This window comes from Caretta caretta, chromosome 6, assembly GCF_965140235.1.
Source record: "Caretta caretta isolate rCarCar2 chromosome 6, rCarCar1.hap1, whole genome shotgun sequence".
NCBI lineage: Eukaryota > Metazoa > Chordata > Testudines > Cheloniidae > Caretta > Caretta caretta.
The window spans coordinates 116,533,490-116,551,949 of NC_134211.1; the positions used below are offsets into that span (position 1 = coordinate 116,533,490).

At 45.8% G+C, this 18,460-nt stretch overlaps 1 protein-coding gene across 1 annotated transcript; it reads left to right on the plus strand.

Moving 5' to 3' along the window:
• The first annotated feature begins 1,725 nt into the window (after nucleotides 1-1,725).
• Nucleotides 1,726-14,467, plus strand: ZBTB25 (zinc finger and BTB domain containing 25). Its single transcript, XM_048853647.2, has 3 exons — nucleotides 1,726-1,837; nucleotides 6,768-6,947; nucleotides 9,477-14,467. Exons 2-3 carry the CDS (start codon nucleotides 6,775-6,777, stop codon nucleotides 10,606-10,608), a joined length of 1,305 nt encoding a protein of 434 aa, XP_048709604.2. The 5' UTR covers nucleotides 1,726-1,837; nucleotides 6,768-6,774; the 3' UTR covers nucleotides 10,609-14,467.
• The last annotated feature ends 3,993 nt before the right edge of the window (nucleotides 14,468-18,460 follow it).

An 18,460-nucleotide genomic window follows, 5' to 3' on the forward strand; every position in this document is an offset into this window, starting at 1 on the left:
ATTCATCTCTACGCTGAACAATCTCAAATTTTTAAATCTTTCTTCATGTAAAACTTTTAAAACTTTCTTCAGTCTTTTTTCCAGGCCCTTGATCATTCTTGCTGCCCTTCTCTGACTTCCTCTAGTTCTGCACTCTCATATTTCAGATGGGATGATGAGTTTTGCGCACGATATTCCAGATGAGGCTGCACCACTGATTTATACAAAGTAGTAATATTCTCCATATTGTTCACCATCCCATTCATTATGGAACTTAATATTTTGTTTGTTTTGACTGCAGCTACATGCCGAGCAGAGATGTTCATTGACCTGTCTACAGTGACACCTTTCTTGAGTTGATACAGTGAATTTAGAATCCTGTAAAGTGTATGAGTAGTTAATAAATTTGTTTTTGTTCTACCTGAAGCAGTGTGTTTGGTTTGAAGGATGTCAGAGTTTCCCCTTGGGATAACAAGCCTGGTATATATCAATTTCTTTGTTAAATTGACGAACTCATATAAGCTTGCAGCGTCCAGTGGGCAGAACTAGAAACTGCAAGACGGAGGTTCCTAGGGTCCTGTCTGGGACTGGAGAGATTGGCTCGTGTCATTGGGTTGCACAACCCAAGGAGCAGTTTACATGCCAGAGGCTGTGTGTGAAAAGCCCAGGAGTGGGGGTTCTCACAGCAGAGCAGGGTAAGGCTGGCTCCAGAGTCAAGGCGTGACCTAGCAGATCACGGGTCCAGATAACACCGGGGAACATCACACACACCTAGCAGCTTCAACCACCTTTGTAATTGTCTATATATCAAAGAGGGCATGGGGGATACAACGAGCCCCTGCATGGTAGGGACGATGGGAACGAGGGGCACACAATTGTTCCTAGCATGGGGGGGAATGGAGGAAGGGAGAATAGGAAATAATGATATGGAAGGAGGACATGAGGACACAACGCCCAGGGCATGTGGCTTTGGTGATTAATGTTGGGGGATGGAGCTCTTGCCATGGTGGGGAAAGGAGTGAGCACGCAACTTCAGGATCCTGATAAGATAGGGTCAGACAGCCTGGTCTCTGCATAGGATAATCAGCCCCTGCTTGCTCACACTACGTTGTGGAAGTGCTCTGCATACGTTCGCCGTGCTGGGCTCTGTCTGGCTCCCCGAGGGGATTAAGATACAGCCCTGGGCTGGGCAGCGTCAGACCAAGGCCTAGGCACGTGATGCCCCCAGACTCTAAATGTTCCTGTAACAGGTTTTTTACTCCTTACAAAGACCAGCAGAGCAAGGAAACGCCCGGGTGTCTGTGCAGCAGGGAGCAGCACCCCTGCAAGGGCCTAGGCCCACCCCAGGGAGCAGCTCAGCGCTCGCTGCTCCGGGACACACACACCCCCACCCCCGGGGAGGCAGGGCCTGCATTCCCCCCAGGCCTCGGCAGATTTGGCTCCCTGTGGGTGCGGCTCATGCCCAGCCATTGCACTGTCCCCGCCCCGCAGTATAGGGGGCCAGCTGCCCATTACCGCCCCGCCGCACGAGCGCTTGAGGCACGGGGGAGCCCCCCACGAGCCAGCCCCTGTTCGCTGTGCGCCAGGGGGTCGGTGCAGAAAGAGCACCGCTGCGCGCAGGGGGGGCAGGGCCCACAGCCCAGCCTGAGCCGTCTTTGTTCCGGGGGCGGGGGGGCGCGCTGCAGAGGGGCCCGTCCAGCCGCACGGGGACGCTGCAGCGGCAGCAGCCTCGGCTCCCGGGGGGCGGGGGGGATGCACCCTGCGCGGCCGAGCTGAGAGGCGCGCCAGGGCCCGGTGCATGCGCGAGCCGCGGCCGCCGACCCGGGCCGACAGCTGCGCAGGCTGGAGCCTCCCACCGGTAAGCCGCGAGCCCCGCCCGCGCCGCAGGGGCTGCCCGGTGCCGGCCTGCGTCCCTGCAGCGCCTCCCCGGGGCCCGGCCTCGCTGCTCCGCAGCAATCCCGCTGCTGTGGCTGGCCCCTGCCCGGCTCCTCCTTGCCGCTCGGGCTGCATCGCCCGGACATGGGCGCTGCTCCGCAGCGTCCCCGGGGCAGCCTCCCGCCCGGTGCTCCTGGATAGGTCGGGGGGCAGCCCCTCCTGGCCTCCGCGGTGCAGCTGCGGCAGCATCCCGAGAGGCTGGCTGCCGCCTGCCGGGCGCGTCCCCCAGGGGCGGCTGGGCGCCGCCGGGGCTGCCCGCGTTCCTGCCAGATGCCTCTGAGCTTAGCGCTGGGGCTTCGCAATGCGGTGGCTCGTGCGGGAGTCGGGAATGGGCGGGAGAAACGATATGACCCATGAACCGCACTGCAGGCGGTGTGACCCATGGCCCTGGCCGCTTGTGAGCCGCAGCAACGTAATACACCAGCGGGATTGCTGCTGCGGTCTGACATCGACCCGCAACTGGCTGCGTGCGTGTGAGGTTGTGCCTCCGGCTGCCGAGATGTGCAGACGCGTGAAAAACGAGGCAGGGAGGAACTAGATCTGGCAGTGCAGTGTTGTTGTTATTTATTATTAATAATGTGTATTGGTGTAAGGTGCAGAATCCCGAGGCATGGCCCAGGGCCCTATTGTCCTGGCGCTCACTGTAGTGTAGACACATAATAGCGTCTCCAGTCGTGTCAAAGGGACCGTCAGACTCAGCAGGATAGTTAAAGTAGCGGGGCCAGGTCCTGTTTGTTCTCTCCTCCCCCAGCACTTTCCTATGGCTGGTTTCAGAGTAACAGCCATGTTAGTCTGTATTCGCAAAAAGAAAAGGAGTACTTGTGGCACCTTAGCGAGTAGCCAATTTATTTGAGCATGAGCTTTCGTGAGGTACAGCTCACTTCATCGGATGCATACCGTGGAAACTGCAGCAGACTTTATATATACACAGAGAATATGAAACAATACCTCCTCCCACCCCACTGTCCTGCTGGTAATAGCTTATCTAAAGTGATCATCAGGTTGGGCCATTTCCAGCACAAATCCAGGTTTTCTCACCCTCCACCCCCCCACACAAATTCACTCTCCTGCTGGTGCTAGCCCATCCAAAGTGACAACTCTTTACACAATGTGCATGATAATCAAGTTGGGCCATTTCCTGCACAAATCCAGGTTCTCTCACCCCCCTCCCAAAAACCACACACACAAACTCACTATCCTGCTGGTAATAGCTCATCCAAAGTGACCATTCTCCCTACAATGTGCATGATAATCAAGGTGGGCCATTTCCAGCACAAATCCAGGTTTTCTCACATCCCCCCCACCCCCATACACACACAAACTCACTCTACTGCTGGTAATAGCTCATCCAAACTGACCACTCTCCAAGTTTAAATCCAAGTTAAACCAGAACATCTGGGGGGGGGGGTAGGAAAAAACAAGAGGAAATAGGCTACCTTGCATAATGACTTAGCCACTCCCAGTCTCTATTTAAGCCTAAATTAATAGTATCCAATTTGCAAATGAATTCCAATTCAGCAGTTTCTCGCTGGAGTCTGGATTTGAAGTTTTTTTGTTTTAAGATCGCGACCTTCATGTCTGTGATTGCGTGACCAGAGAGATTGAAGTGTTCTCCGACTGGTTTATGAATGTTATAATTCTTAACATCTGATTTGTGTCCATTTATTCTTTTACGTAGAGACTGTCCAGTTTGACCAATGTACATGGCAGAGGGGCATTGCTGGCACATGATGGCATATATCACATTGGTAGATGTGCAGGTGAACGAGCCTCTGATAGTGTGGCTGATGTTATTAGGCCCTGTGATGGTGTCCCCTGAATAGTGTCCCCTATGGCTGTGATCACAGTGAATTTGATAGTTACTCCTATCCTTGCTACCTCCAATGGGTTTACAAACAGATTTCCACAGGTCCCAAAATAGTGAGCGTTGTATCTACTGCGCCTTATGGGACGGGATGTGGGGTGAGGACGTGTGGCCACCTTTATTTTGTATGAAAATAAGACTCAGAGTGATGAGTTCTTTGTTACTTGGATTCTTATTTGATTTTGTAAGATTTTATTTCTCTGTTGTCCCTCTTATTCTGAAGGATGTGAAATCGCTTTACAAGTGATTAGCCTAATCCTGCTCCTGTTGAAATCAGTGGGAGTTTCAGCACTGATATTGGTGGGAGCCGTTGTGTGTCCTATGAACATGCACAGCATTGCTGAACAACAGATACTACCTGACATGGGACGGCATCCGCCAGTGCAGCACGCAGTGGTGATGGAGAGATGAGATAAAGTCGGTGGAGAGTAGACAGGACCCTAGTTTTGAAAGCCAATAAGAGGGTAGGGCATGAACCCTGCCACTGACTCCCACTATTACACATGAAAGATCACCAGACAGTAACATTCATGAAACACATTTCTCCTGTCTTGGAAGGGTGGAGTGCTGAGTTGATCCTATTAGAATTTATAAAAATGTGTGTGGGGAGGGGGGTTGCTTTAATTTTCAGTGATCAAAACCAAACACATTTTACAGATACTTCTGTATCTACTAACTCTCAAGAGAGGAAAGGGGTGTATTAAACATTTGTCGTCTTTTCTGAGCTTGTTAAACTAGGATCAAAATGTTGATCCCTCGGAAGTTGTGTGCTTCTCCTTCTCTCTCTCTCCACTTGTGTGCTTGAGTAAAATTTCTCATGTAGTGCACGTTGTGTGTATCAGGTAATACTCTGTGCTTGTGTAGCTCAAGAATGCTTTAGGAACATATAGTGCAATTTTTGTATGACTTATTTTTCAGGGGATACAAGACAGTCTGAATGACACTGTCATTGAGCGTGTCGTGAGACACGGAAAGTCAAAGGCTTTTGTGCTTCTAAATCAGTTAGGCACTTACTGATGTTTACAGTGGATTTGATTAAAGCATTATATGATGAATTTTTCTAACTTCAGTTGCTTATTTACCTTTTCATTGCATAGATTTTAAAGATATTTAATATTCTTAGATTTAATTGTAGACATTATGTATTCTGGGTGTCTGATCCAAGCTCTTAGTTTTGACTTTTCCATATTGGGTCGCTACTTCTGTTTCTGCTACTATTTCTGCTGCAGGCTGCTTCCCCGAGGCAATATCAAACAATTCCTCTGAGTATGGACCCAGGCCATGTTATGGCTGCTCTGGCAGCAAAGCTTCCGTGGGGACTGGCATGAGCATCAGAGTCACATCATGAGCCTGATCCGGCAGCTAATGGCTCTCCTCCCATACTATTTTAGGCCTGGTCTACACTAGGAAATTAGGTTGGTATAACTACCTCGCTCAGGGGTGTGAAAAATCCACACCCCAAAGTGAGGCAGTTAAACTGACTTAGCCCCCATTGTAGACAGCGCAAGGTTAGCAGGAGAATTCTCCTGTCAACCTAGTTACCCCCTCGGGGAGGTGGATTTCCTGTTCCAACAGGAGAACCCCTTCTGTGGGTGTAGACAGCATCTTCACTGAAGTGATACAGCTGCAGCCGTGCCGCTGCAGCATTTAAAATGTAGACAAGCCTTTAGATTCGGGGGGTTAGAAGGTCGCCATCCCCATTCATCAGGCTATTGTGAACCGCTGTGGGCTCAGTGCAGTGTGAGATTTAGAAACCAGCATCTGGTCAAATTCTTCCTAAAAGAGGCAGGATGACGGGAAGTTCCCAGAAGTGCAGTTCTCATCCCTGGCTTTCCAATAGTCTGTCTTGAGCCATGAGATCCTTCCCTCGGCATCGGTCCATTGAATCCCCAACGCTGCTGACTTACCCAGTATTTCTTGGTACGCATGGTCATTTCTGGTACTCTTACTGAAGTCAAATGTCTTGTTTGTCTCAAACGAGAGATTTACTGGAATCTGACTATGGTCCCATGACCATAGTGCTTAGCAAAGGATGACTTCTTCTCACTGGTCATAACTAATTCAGGGAGAGGAGAGTTAACTCTGTTCAGTTCGGAATGAAATGGAAGGGCTAAACACTGCGCAGCTGTACATGAAAGGGAGAAGGGGGGTTTGCTTCTGTTTCCTGGGAGTTGATTGGCTAATCTTGGGATAGAAAGGCAAGAAACATTCGCCCATGGGATTGTGGGGTACTGTTTTTCAGACTCTCAGGGCACAGGTCTGGAGACCTGGCTCGGAGCTGTGTCCATGCTGAAAAATGATAAAGTTTGGACCCGACTCACAGTGGGACTCTCGTTTGGACCCTGCCCCACAGTCAGGTCCTAGGGCCTGAGTACTGAGGGTTTACTGGCCTGGAGTCAGACAGATTTGTGTGTGGACAGACAGGTGTTTGTGCTTAAACCTGAGTCTGAGCCCAGGCTTACACTGTAGTGTAGACATACTCTTCGTCGGAGTTTTGGTTCCACAGGTAATGAATGCAGCATTAGACCTTCAGTGAACAGAGGTCACTGACTTGGATAAATGGCTTTCTTATTCTAGAGTAGTTTCAGTTCTGGGGGAAAGGTGAGAAGTCAGGCCAGAGAAAAAGCAGAGTCCATTTGATGTTAAGGTTTGGTAACTTCCGACTGTTTAGATGAAGCAGGTTCTTTTTAACAAAAAAATCTGGAGTTTCTACCCAGCACAAAGGCAAATAGAGAATCATTTTTCAATTTCAATAGACTGTGTTTGGGGCATTCCTAATGATATCAGTGGGAGAAGTTACTAAATTGTGGTATACATACCACCTGGCAGATGTTAACATACTGCACTATCAGACAGCCCTGTTAGCTTTTGTATGACCTCCACACTATGCGCCTTTATCACTTCTTCAGTGAAATAAACTGGTCTTTGATACTACTACAATTATCTTCACTTCACCAAGAACTCAAATTTTGTCCTCTTTTGCCTTTAGAAACACCATGGATACAGCTAGCCACAGTTTAGTCCTCCTGCAGCAGTTGAACATGCAGCGTGAGTTTGGTTTTCTGTGTGACTGCACCGTTGCAATAGGAGATGTTTACTTCAAGGCCCACAGAGCAGTGCTAGCTGCTTTTTCGAACTACTTTAAGATGATATTTATTCACCAGACAAGGTAAGAACGTACCTCTTTTTCTGCATTTAAGGCAACTTTTAAAATTTGTTCTTTAAAAGGAATTAAATTCTGAAGGAACATTAGTGAGGGATTAAATGACTCTGGATTGGTTACATAAAATAATTATGGAGTTGTAACCCTCTAAAACCAGTTCATTTCCAGCCTAGAATGTAGTGTCAGAAAGTCCTTTTGATCTTACTTGTTTAATCAGCATAAGCCAAAGTTCAGGTCCAACATCTGGCATTGCTGCACATTTAAAGAGGGATGAACGGAGAAACAAAAGTTGAAGAAGTATCACAGCTTTCTTAAGCGGCAAATGCCTAGAATTTTTCACTGAAGTTGTGTGTACATAGAAATAAATACAATACTTTGGCTTACCATTTGGACCAACATTGAAGTTTTAAAAATAAAATTGAGTTCAGAGTTTGTGTTTCCTGTTGACCTGTAAGGCTTGGGAACTAACTTTGTACAGTATTTGTCTACAGAATACACAGAGGATGTCTGGTAGCTGGACAAGCTTCCCCCCACGCTCTGTCACCAAATGACTCTGGCAAGACCGGTGTAGTTCAGCTTCCAAACTCATTCAGTTCATGGCCTTGCTGTTGCAACTACTAGCAAGGGTAACAGTGCCATATTGTGCTGCAGACACTTACAGATAACAAACTGCGCTGAGACCATCAATTCATTTCAAGTGTCCTAGAGCACTGAGTATCAGTCACCTGGTGACATTCAGATGCTGCACCCCAGTTGGGTAAAAAGTGGTTTTGAAGGTGTCAGATTTTGTAATTACATGGGATAACTCCTGAGTTCTAATCCTGCCTCTGACATGGAGTTGCTGTCTACAGATGAGGTGTCTGTCTGTGTGCTCACTTTCCTATCTGCGATTACTCCTTCAGCGATGTTGAAGACTCTTTGATTAAAATTTGGAAAGTGCTTTGATGGCTGGGAGTGAGAGATTAGTGCTGAGTGTTTGTTATAATCAATACCATTTATTGACATTGGGACATAAAGCTGATAAAATATATGCCTATTGTAATGCAGAGTGGATAAAAATCAATGATTTTTAAACACAAAATATTTTTTTTATTTAAACTAAATGCAGGTTTATTTTAAAATAAACCTATTTAAAATTAGTTTTGAAATTATGACAACCTATTTTAATGCTTAACGTATTATAATCTATTAAAGCCAATTAAATGCAGCACAAAAATACTAAACAGTATATATTTGCTGCCATGTTTTAAAGTCAAATCACTGAATTGGTGGAAGTCACTCTCTAAGCATCTAGATCCAGAGTTTGCTGAAGGGCTAAACTAGCTTTTGACAGCAGAAGCCTCTTCTGCAGGTGCAGAGAGAATATTTTCTTCATTTCAGTTTATTCAACTTGGCCAGTTCAATGACTAGTTCATTCAAAGTTAAGAAAAACAGGAAAACAGTCTTCATTTACTAAACTATGAATACAAACTAGGTGTTTAAGGATGAGATCTACTTGTTCTGAAATTTGAAGGACATGGTGACCAGAAACAATCCGTTCAAGTCACTAACTACAGAAATCTCTTCCTTTCTTTAATAAATTAGCTAGTTTTTAATATAAAATGTTTTGCTAATTTTAATGCACTTTTTTCTTACATATCCAGTACATTTAAAGTAGTTTTATTTAATTAAATTTTTAAAATGCTCTTTATGTGCATTTTTAATTGAATTTGAATATCCATCCAAATAGAGCTTGACACAAATCACAAGTAATCATCTAGTAAATAAGAAATGGGTCATTCACCATTTTCTAACATCATAAATGTAATAAGAATCAGAATAAATGCAAGTTAATCTATCTAATTGCTTAAATAAATGTGTATAGATATAGTGTATCCTCCTGGTTATCAAAAAGAATAATGACACTTAGTATAAAGGCTATATTTAGTTGCAAATCAACATGTTTTAATGGTTGCCAAGCAGCGAGAATCAACCTTTCTTTAGGAAAATAGCTAAAAAGTACAGATGCAAAACACATTTAAAATTGATGATTTACATCAAAGTTTCATCCTTGCTAATTTAAATCATGATTAAGATTGATGGTTTAAATCACTTTGATTTAAATCAGTCCACCCTGTTGAATTTATTATTTAATTATTGAATTTAATGATGAATTTATTATTTATTTAAATATATAGCAATAGTCTTAGGCCCAGATTTTCAGAATCGCACACAATAAGTGAATTCATAATTTGCAAACAATTACTGCAGTGGCATGCAAAGTTACACTGCATATACAAATGACTGAGTGGATGGCTAACTGGTCACGTTCGTGCACAATTGATGCAGTTATGCACGCAGTCACTATAATTGCACATGTAAATTATGCCCATGTCCTTTTCTTTGTGCATGTGTCATATTTATTCTGAATCTGGGAAAGGTAGCCAACGTGTGTTCTCTCAAAGTAAATGAAGGGCCACATGAATGCTTAAATAATGGCCAGGATTATAATTTGGAGAAACAGATATATTTAATCATGTGTTCTGTTTTAAACAGTGACTGCATAAAGATTCAGCCTACAGATATCCAACCAGACATATTCAGTTACTTGTTGCACATCATGTACACTGGAAAAGGTCCAAAGCAGACTGTCAACCCCAGCCGGCTGGAGGAGGGCATTCGATTTCTCCATGCAGACTACCTTTCCCATATTGCAATTAAAATGAACCAGATACTTTCCCCAGAGACGATGCAGTCTTCAAACTTATATGGAATTCAGATTTCAACCGCACACAAAGCAACAAAGGAAGGTCTTGGAGCAAAAGAAAATCTGACAAATGCCAGCAACAGGTCTGCTAACCCGGGCGATCACCCACAGTTACAGCTCTCACTTGCCATTGGACTAGATGATGGTACCCTCGAACAACAGATCACCCATCCTTCCACCCAAGCAACTGGGGTTGCCAAACCAGTAGAGGAGCTTCAGAAATCATCTGTGTCTATAAAGCAGGAGAAATGTGACCCCGAGCCAGTGGTGTCCCAAAGTCACGTGTCGCCCGCTCCAGATGTTTCTAGAACTAATCTCAAAATGCATTTATGTCATTACTGTGGGGAGCGCTTTGATTCCCGTGGGAATTTGCGGGAACACTTGCATACTCATGTCTCCGGCTCACTTCCCTTTGGCGTCCCAGCCTCCATCCTGGAGAGCAATGACCTTGGTGAAGTGCAGCCTATTACTGAAAAGGGGGAAGCTATTGAAAGTCATCGGCTTGGTACCTTCCTAAGGAAAGAGAAGGAGCATCTGTCAGAACATCCAAACCATAGTAACACAGAGCCCTTACAGTATGGCCAGTGGTCGCTAGTCTCCAAAGACACTGAGCCTGTGGAGTTAAACTGCAACTTTTCTTTTTCAAGAAAGAGAAAAATCAGTTGCACAGTCTGTGGCCACAAATTTCTCCGAAAGAGCCAGTTGCTGGAACACATGTACGCCCACAAAGGGAAACAATACAAATATAACCGAGGCCAAAGGTTTGGTAACCCAGTAGCCCACAGGTTTCATCCTTATTGTGACAGTTGGTCTGACTGTCCAGTAAAAAGTGCCAGGCTCTCTCAAGATCACCTAGATTCATCATGTGCATCGGAGTCTGATCTTGCTCCAGAAAATGTTGATGCAATCCTCGTAGAATAGCTTTGTACGTTGCCTCTGATGAGCTGAAACTATGAATGCTTCACTTTGTTTGTGTCCTTTCATTTTGCTGAATGTTCTGGATACTCTTCTGAAGTTTTTGCTTCACTGAACAGCTCTGTCTTGAGCGAGATGGGGCTGTAACAACTATGTACACCCTTTTACTTGTATATTTAAACTTTAAAATCCAAGTTGATTAGAGAACAAGCTATTTGTTGGCAATGTCCAGATAACTTAGATCAATCTTTCATAAATTAATTGTGCATTACCCAAGATGAGATTGTAGAAGTTAGTGAGTGTGGGGTTTAAGCATCTAGCACACTGAGCAGAACTTTAGGACTGTGTGTGTCTTTAGAATTATTCTGAAACCAAAGTGGGTTGAATGTATTCAGAGGATATTACTTTTCTTGGTTAGGTTTTTTTTTCTTTTTTTAGGTTAATATCAATTCCCTAGAAAGAGAGAATACCCCAAAGTACAGAGGACATGTGGGAAATGAACAAGCTACAGCACATAAAACCTCAGGCTGTTCCCTTTTCTGGTAATCCTGGAGGTTGATGTAGAGATAGTGACCCTGGTTCGGCAAAAGCATTTGCAGCCCCATTGACTTTGAATACATTCAGAGTCAATACATGAAGTGTGGCATCTACTTAAGTGCTTTGCTGCAGGAGAACTAATGTGCATCCTTCCCCATTCCAAGCCCAGCTGGCCTGCCCCTGCTTGATCACTCCCCTCCACAAATGTGGAACCAAATCCTACTGAAGCCTTTCAAAGGGTCCCATTAATGAATCTTCCTCTGTAAGATGGAATGAGATCCAGGCGAAGAGTCCCCTCCAAGAGGATGTAAGAGGCAGTGGTTCTCAACTGGGGATCGATGGACCCCTTGCCCTTTCAAGGGGGTCGTGGGGCCCCACAGCTGAAGCCCCGATCCCCAGTGCCCCCTGCTGTGCTGAAGCGGGGGGAGGCTCAGGGCTGAAGCCCTGATACCTGAAACCCCCCACGGGGCTGAATCCCTAAGCCCTGGTGCTCCCTGTGGAGCAGAAACCCTGAGCCCATGGTGGGCAGAGTTGGGGATGTGGAGGGCATTGCCCCCTCCCTCCCCCCAACTGCAGCACAAGATCAAGGCAGTCCCAGAGGCAGCTCCACACCTCCCCTGAGTCCCCCCTCATCTCCTCTCCCCACCCCCTGGCCAGGTTGGAGGTTGGAAGCCAGAGCTGGGCAGTGCAGGGCAGCAGCTGCTTTGGCTGGTGCCATGGAGCAGGCAGCCACAGCGTTCCTTCCTCTCCTGCTCGTACCCCAGGTTGAAGATGCTCATCGGCTCCCATCCCCCTTTGCTCCTGCAGAGGCAGCCGGTAAAGAGCCCCCCGGGGGGGAGACCCGGCTCCATGGCTGGCAGACCCCTCCGGGAACAGGGACCACAGGGGAGTCCTCCCAGCACACACCCCTAATACCCCTCTCCCTAGACCCTGAGCTACCCCCTGCCCACACACAGCTCTTAGTACCCCTCTTCCTGCACCCTGAGCTACCCCTTGCCCACACACAGCCCCTAGCCACCCCCTCCCTGAACTCACCCCCACCCCGTGTGCACACAGCATAGGCACCAACTTCCCCGCTTTCCTGTGGGTGCTCGCTCGCTTCCCGTCTGCCCCTGGCTCTCTCCCCACTCAACCCCTTCCATGAGGCCCCTGCCCCGCCTCCATTCCAACCCCTTCCCCAAAGTCTCCGCCCCCTCCCCCTCCCTGCCAATATTCCAACTCCATCCCCAAATTCCCACCCCTTCTTCCTCCCCTGAGCATGCCACGTTCCCGCTCCTCTCCTTCCCTCCCGGAGCATGCCAATGCTGCCAAACAGCTGTTTGGCAGCGGCCAGGTGGGAAACGCTGGGAGGTAGGGGGAGGAGCGGGGACGCGGTGCACTCAGGGAGGGGTATAAGGGGAGCTTGGCTGCTGGTGGGGGCAGAGCACCCACTAATTTTTCCCTATGGGAAAAATTACTGAGAAAATTATGGGAAAAAACTACTGAGTCGGCACCTGTGCACACAGCCCCAGCTACCCCCTGCGCACAGCCCCTAGCTACCCGCTCCCTCCACCCTAAGCTGCTTTCAAACTTTTTTGAGCTATGCCCCCCCACCTTTGAGTTATAATTTAAATATATAAACTCCCTCCCTCCCTGGACCTCACCGTGTGGAGGTAGCTTGAGCCCTGCTGACCCCTGCCCCCCCAAATACAAGTCAAACTACTCCTATTCCCAAGATGCCCCCCACCTCTCCTGGGCCCTGGAGTTTTTATAGTATGTCGAGGGGGGCCTCAGAGAGAAAAAGGTTTAGAACCCCTGATCTAGGGGACACCATCTCTTTAAAAAAAAAATCCTTTTCCCCACTACAAGTTATTTCTACATATGAACAGCTTTGGATAATATGCTCCTAACTACTAGGGTTATGTGAACATTAAAAACTCATAGATAAGGAACATTGTCTCTTTTTGGGCTCTTCTACAACCGTAATACTATTCAGATAGAATTTTTGTATGCCTTTGTTATCATTTCCTGCATATCTCAAAAAATGTATTCTTCCAAGTCAGTTACAAATGTGCATTCACATGCATTCTGACCTCAGGTTAATATTTTGCTCTTCTATAGTGTTATTTCATCTGAGCATCACAAACCACTTCCTGCAGTGCGGGGTGTAAGGAGCGCCCAAAGAAGTGTACCATTGCTGGGGGCGGGGAGAGGGGAATTCCGGCCAACAGCGAAGTGGAGTAATTCTGATATAAAGAACAATTTTTTAAAATGTACTGAATAGATGCTGTGAGCTGCTCCGCTCTGCTGCTCATAAAATGTGTGAGGCACTTTTCCAAAAATGTGCGTTAAGACTAGCAATGAAAGCCTCCTATTCGTTGCCAAGGGATTGCATCACGAGAGTGCACTGTGATGGGGAAAATCTTTGAGCAATGGTGAGGGAAAATACCTGCCAAAATGCCTGGTCCAAATCTCTTCTGAAGGCAGTAGACTTCATCTGGCTCCACTGAGATTGGATCAGGCCCAGAAAAAAATCTGAAATCAAAACATTTTTGAATTACCGAAGCATCGTATGCTAATTATTTTTCGGACTCATCTTGATTTGATTTCTTTATATTATATTCAGTAGAGAAGCCAAGAGCTGCATGGACAGAGATCTGACTTTTCTTAGACGTGGTCTCTGCACACCAGGGTTGAAGCACCTTCTTAAGGTGATACAGGGATGCTCACACTGCTGTTTCTCGTTGGTAGAGCCCCTTTCGCAAACACTGACACTTGGAGAAAAATGACTTTGAATTGGCAGCCAAGCCAATTTCTGCTTTGTTCCCCCAGTGTAACATCAACCTAGGGAAAAAGGGGTGTTTAACATGTTCATTAATATGCACTAAAATCCTAATGTAGTCAAGGCAGATTGTAGCCCTAACACACATTAGCTGGTCAAGCTAAACCCTAGACTCCCGACTAAGATTTACCTCAACTAGTTAACATGTTTTAAACAGTAGACCATGAAAACAAAACCAAGGATTGATGACAGTAGGCCATACAGACACAAAATGCTACAGGAAAGAACAAACTAGGGTATATATTCCTTATACATTGTGGTCTTTAGTTGTGCTAAGTGTAATTTTTTTAAACGTTGCCAGAAAGATACTTAAATGGGAATAATGAAACTGAGCAGAAGTCACATCTGCATGAGTTATCAGCTAGCTGTGATGTATTTATATAGTAGTAATGACTTTATCATATTGAATATGAAGAGGAATTTACTTTCTGAAATTAGTAAATAACTGTTTTGTGTTCATGTGTATCTTTTAAAACTAGTGAGCATAAAAACTTAAATGTTCTTCAAGTGCTTGCTCATGTCCACTCCATTGTACGTGTGCGTGTGCCTCTGTTTTAAGGCAGGTCGGTCTTCTCCCATCCCATGATGGCATGGTTGCTGAAGGGCCTGGAGCGCCTTTATCCGCATGTCTAGGAGCCGGTTCTCCCATGGGATCTGAACCTGGTGCTATCAAGGCGCATGGGTCCCCCCTTCGAGCCTTTGGCTTCCTGCTTCCTTCTGCTTCTCTCATGAAAGGTCTCTTTCCTATTTGCTATAACTTCGGCCCGGAGGTGTTCAGGATGTTCACATCAGAACCGCCTTATACAATCTTCTATAAGGACAAGGTCCAGCTGCATCCGCACCTAGCCTTTCTGCCCAAGATTGACTCCCAGTTCCATACTGGTTGAGAGACATATTTACCAGTCCTCTGCCCTAAGCTTCATGCATTGGATGAGGAATGCAGGCTGCATACCCTGGATGTCAGGCGGGCACTGGCCTTCTACACAGATAGAATGAAGCTGTTCCATAAGTCAAGGCAGTTGTTTGTTGCTGTCACAGACAGACTGAAGGGTTGCCCAGTATCTACCCAGACAATATCATCATGGATCAGTGCCTGCATCCGCTACTGTTATGAGCTGGCGAAGGTGCCCCCGCTGGTGATCGTGACGGCTCATTCAACGAGGGCACAGGTGTGCTCAGCAGCCTTCCACACTCAGGTACTGATCCAAGAAATTTGTCGGGCTGCGACCTGGTGGTCTGTCCACACATTCGCTTCACATTATGCGCTGATCCAGCAAGCCCAAGATGACGCTGGTTTCAGCAGAGCTGTGCTCCAGTCTGCAAGACTGTGAACTCTGAGCCCACCTCCAAGGACACTGCTTGTGAGTCACCTAGAATGGAATCGACATGAGCAAGCACTCGAAGAAGAAAAATAGTTACCCACCGTTGCTCATGTCCATTCCATTACCTGCCCTCCTGCCCCTCTGTCGGAGTTGTAGGCAAGAAGGAACTAAGAGGGTGTAGGGCCGGTGGTGCCTGATATACTGTGGCATGAGCGGACCGCCACAGCCAGCCCTATGGGTACCACTAACACAAAAGTCTCCGATGACCGTGCACGTGAGCGCGTGCCCTGCAATGGAATGGACATGAGCAACACATCTTGAAGAACAACAGTTACAAAAGATAGGAAACCGTTCCTTATTTTCTGAAGGGCTTACTAGTGTGTTCTCCAGTTAACCTTCCTGGTGCAGTCATCTGTGGCTTGAACACAATTAACTTATTTGAAATGTTATATACTTTACAAAAGTGTTTCCCTTGAGTATTTCTATAGAAAGTCTTTTAGGTACCACTGTGAGTCATGCAGTGTGTGTTAAAATCAATGATTTAAAACATAATTTTAAAAATGGATTTTTAAAAATTGTAATTGGATTTTTCTTTAAATTCATATTTATTTAAAAAATCTATTTACAATTTGAATTTATGACCACCTATATTAATGTGTAAACTTATAATTATTAAAATTGTTTAAATTAAATAAAAAATATTAAACATATTTGCTGTCAGATTGTAAAGAAAGTCAAAGTCACTGAACTGGTGAAAGTCACTGGCCAAGCGTCTGGGTCCAGAGTTTGCTGAAGTGCTAAACCAGCTTTTGACAGCAGTAGCCTCTTTTGCAAGTACAGAGAGAATATTTTATTCATTTCAATTTATTCAACTAATAATAGTGCACTGGTTCCCAAACTTTTTACCTTGCGCCCCCCCCAGTACCCCTGTCCCCACCCCCAGGACTGGGGCCATGGTTTCGGGAGGGGCACACAGACAAGTGTAAGGGGGCCAAGGGCAGGGGCGGGAGTGGAGCCTTGGCCAAGGGCCAAGGCCAGCAGCTGGGGTCCTGGGTGTGGAGCCAGCAGCTGGGGTCCCGGGTATGGGGCCAGCAGCTGTGGCCAGGAGCGGAGCCCCGGGTGTGGGGCCGGCAGCCATGGCCAGCAGCCGAGACCCCGCTCGCAGGGCCAGCAGCTGGGTGGCACTCCCCCACCCTCCCTCTGTTGGGGTTGGCACAGGCCCCAGCTGTGCTCCCCCGGAAAGTTCCTTTGTGACCCCCCCCCCCGCCCGAGGGGAGCATCCCACAGATTGGGAACCTGTGTAATAGTGACTGAACTGAATTAGCTGAATAAACTGAAATGAAGAAAATATTCTCTCTGTACCTGCAAAAGAGGCTACTGCTGTCAAAAGCTGGTTTTGCACTTCAGCAAACTCTGGTGGCAGTAAAGCACCAAATTTAGTGTAAAGTCTGTATTTCGTTGCTAATCAACATGTTATGGTTGCCAAGCAATGAGAATCAATCTTTCTTTAGCAAAATAACTGAAAAGTACAAAACCATTGATTTTAAGCAAAGTTTTCTGCTTCCTGATATCTATCATTACTAAAAGGGGTGATTTAAATCATCCCAACAAAATCAGTCCACCTTGGATGAATGCAGCTGAAAAAGCTAGAGAGACAGAAGTCTTGTCAAATCTAAACAGTGGTAACTGGAGCTACTTCTAAAAACATCTTAATTATAAAAATTTTGCAGAATAAATGCAAATCTTGGAAAAAGCTACATTTCCAAGTAATGACAGTAGTCATGACAGCCACTCCTGGCTATGTATCAATATACTTTTTATTATAAAATATTCAGAGGAATGTATGTTTGAATTTATGGGCAGACTATTCTTTAAAAAAGACCCTGTGTATCCTCTACAATTGGACTGAAAGCAATGCATTTATCGACAGAAATAAAATCACTTGACACAATAAGCACAGTGACTGGGTGCCATTAATTACTCCTAAATATCTGAAGTTATTTGATCAACACAAAACAGATCTATTCAGAGAGCTGAAAAAATGGTCTGTAATATGAACTGAGGACACTGAAAACATATCATAAAATAAGTGGAAAGTTTTAAAGAAAAATATCATAACCCTTTTCAGTGAAGCCTTCTTTGAAACATGTAACCTTTTCAGTTTTATGAGCACTAGTACCAGTGTGTTTTGATGCATTCAACTGTGTGCTGCTTATAAAACAAAGCGATTCTATCAAGAGTCCTATGTGATCTAGGGGATTGTGATACCGAACAGTTTCTGATGAGACTGGGAATTTTCACTTCTCATTACTCTCAAATCTGACCCAAGTCAATAGTCATTTTCTTCTGGCAGTTGATGGTCTACGTCAACAGGTGTCCACCTTGCAATTGGCACCTAGATTGGCAGTGTAAGCAGAGAGCTAGAGGACGGAATTGGCATGAAGTGTGAACTGTACTCATCCCCAGATGTAGTCCCTGCAGAACCCTGCTCACGCTCTTGATGTGGCAAGGGTTGTACTGCTGTCTCCTGTACTGAACCAATTCTGTGGCTAAATAAGATGTCATTCTTCAGGGCTGGTGACCTAGCACTTTTCACCAGTCCTAAACATACCCTTAGGCCAGGTTCAGTATTGAGGTGGTATTCTGTACTGTCCAAAATCCATTCTGTGACTTGTGAAGGGTGAAGAGCCTCATACCGCCTTCTAAAGCCCCTAAGGGATAAACCTAGCATTCTGGTCAGCACCATTCCCCTTCTTGAGATGATGGCTCCACTCTGAGACTTGAACTGAGTAGCACTATTGCTGAACAATAATCAATAAATGAATGCCTTGTTTGCATACTGTGTCCATAATGCCTGGTTTATAACAGGTACAGATAACTAGAGTGAAACCAAATTTTACTCTACTTCAGCAGATGTTTTTCAAATTAGTTTCCCAAACAATAACTGCACCAGGGACCTGTTCCATCTGAGTCAGCTAAGATAGTGAAAGTTCAAAGTAAGCCTCTTAACATCGCAATGTGCTGTGTAACAAAGCAACACCATTTTGTAACACTAGAGGATTGTGTCTGTTAGCTCTGAATATTCCACTTTTATTGGAGGGTTCACCAATCTGTCACTTCATGACTATTTGGAGGAAAGTAGCTGTGCTGAAGGATGTCTGTGCTATGAAATTTAAAA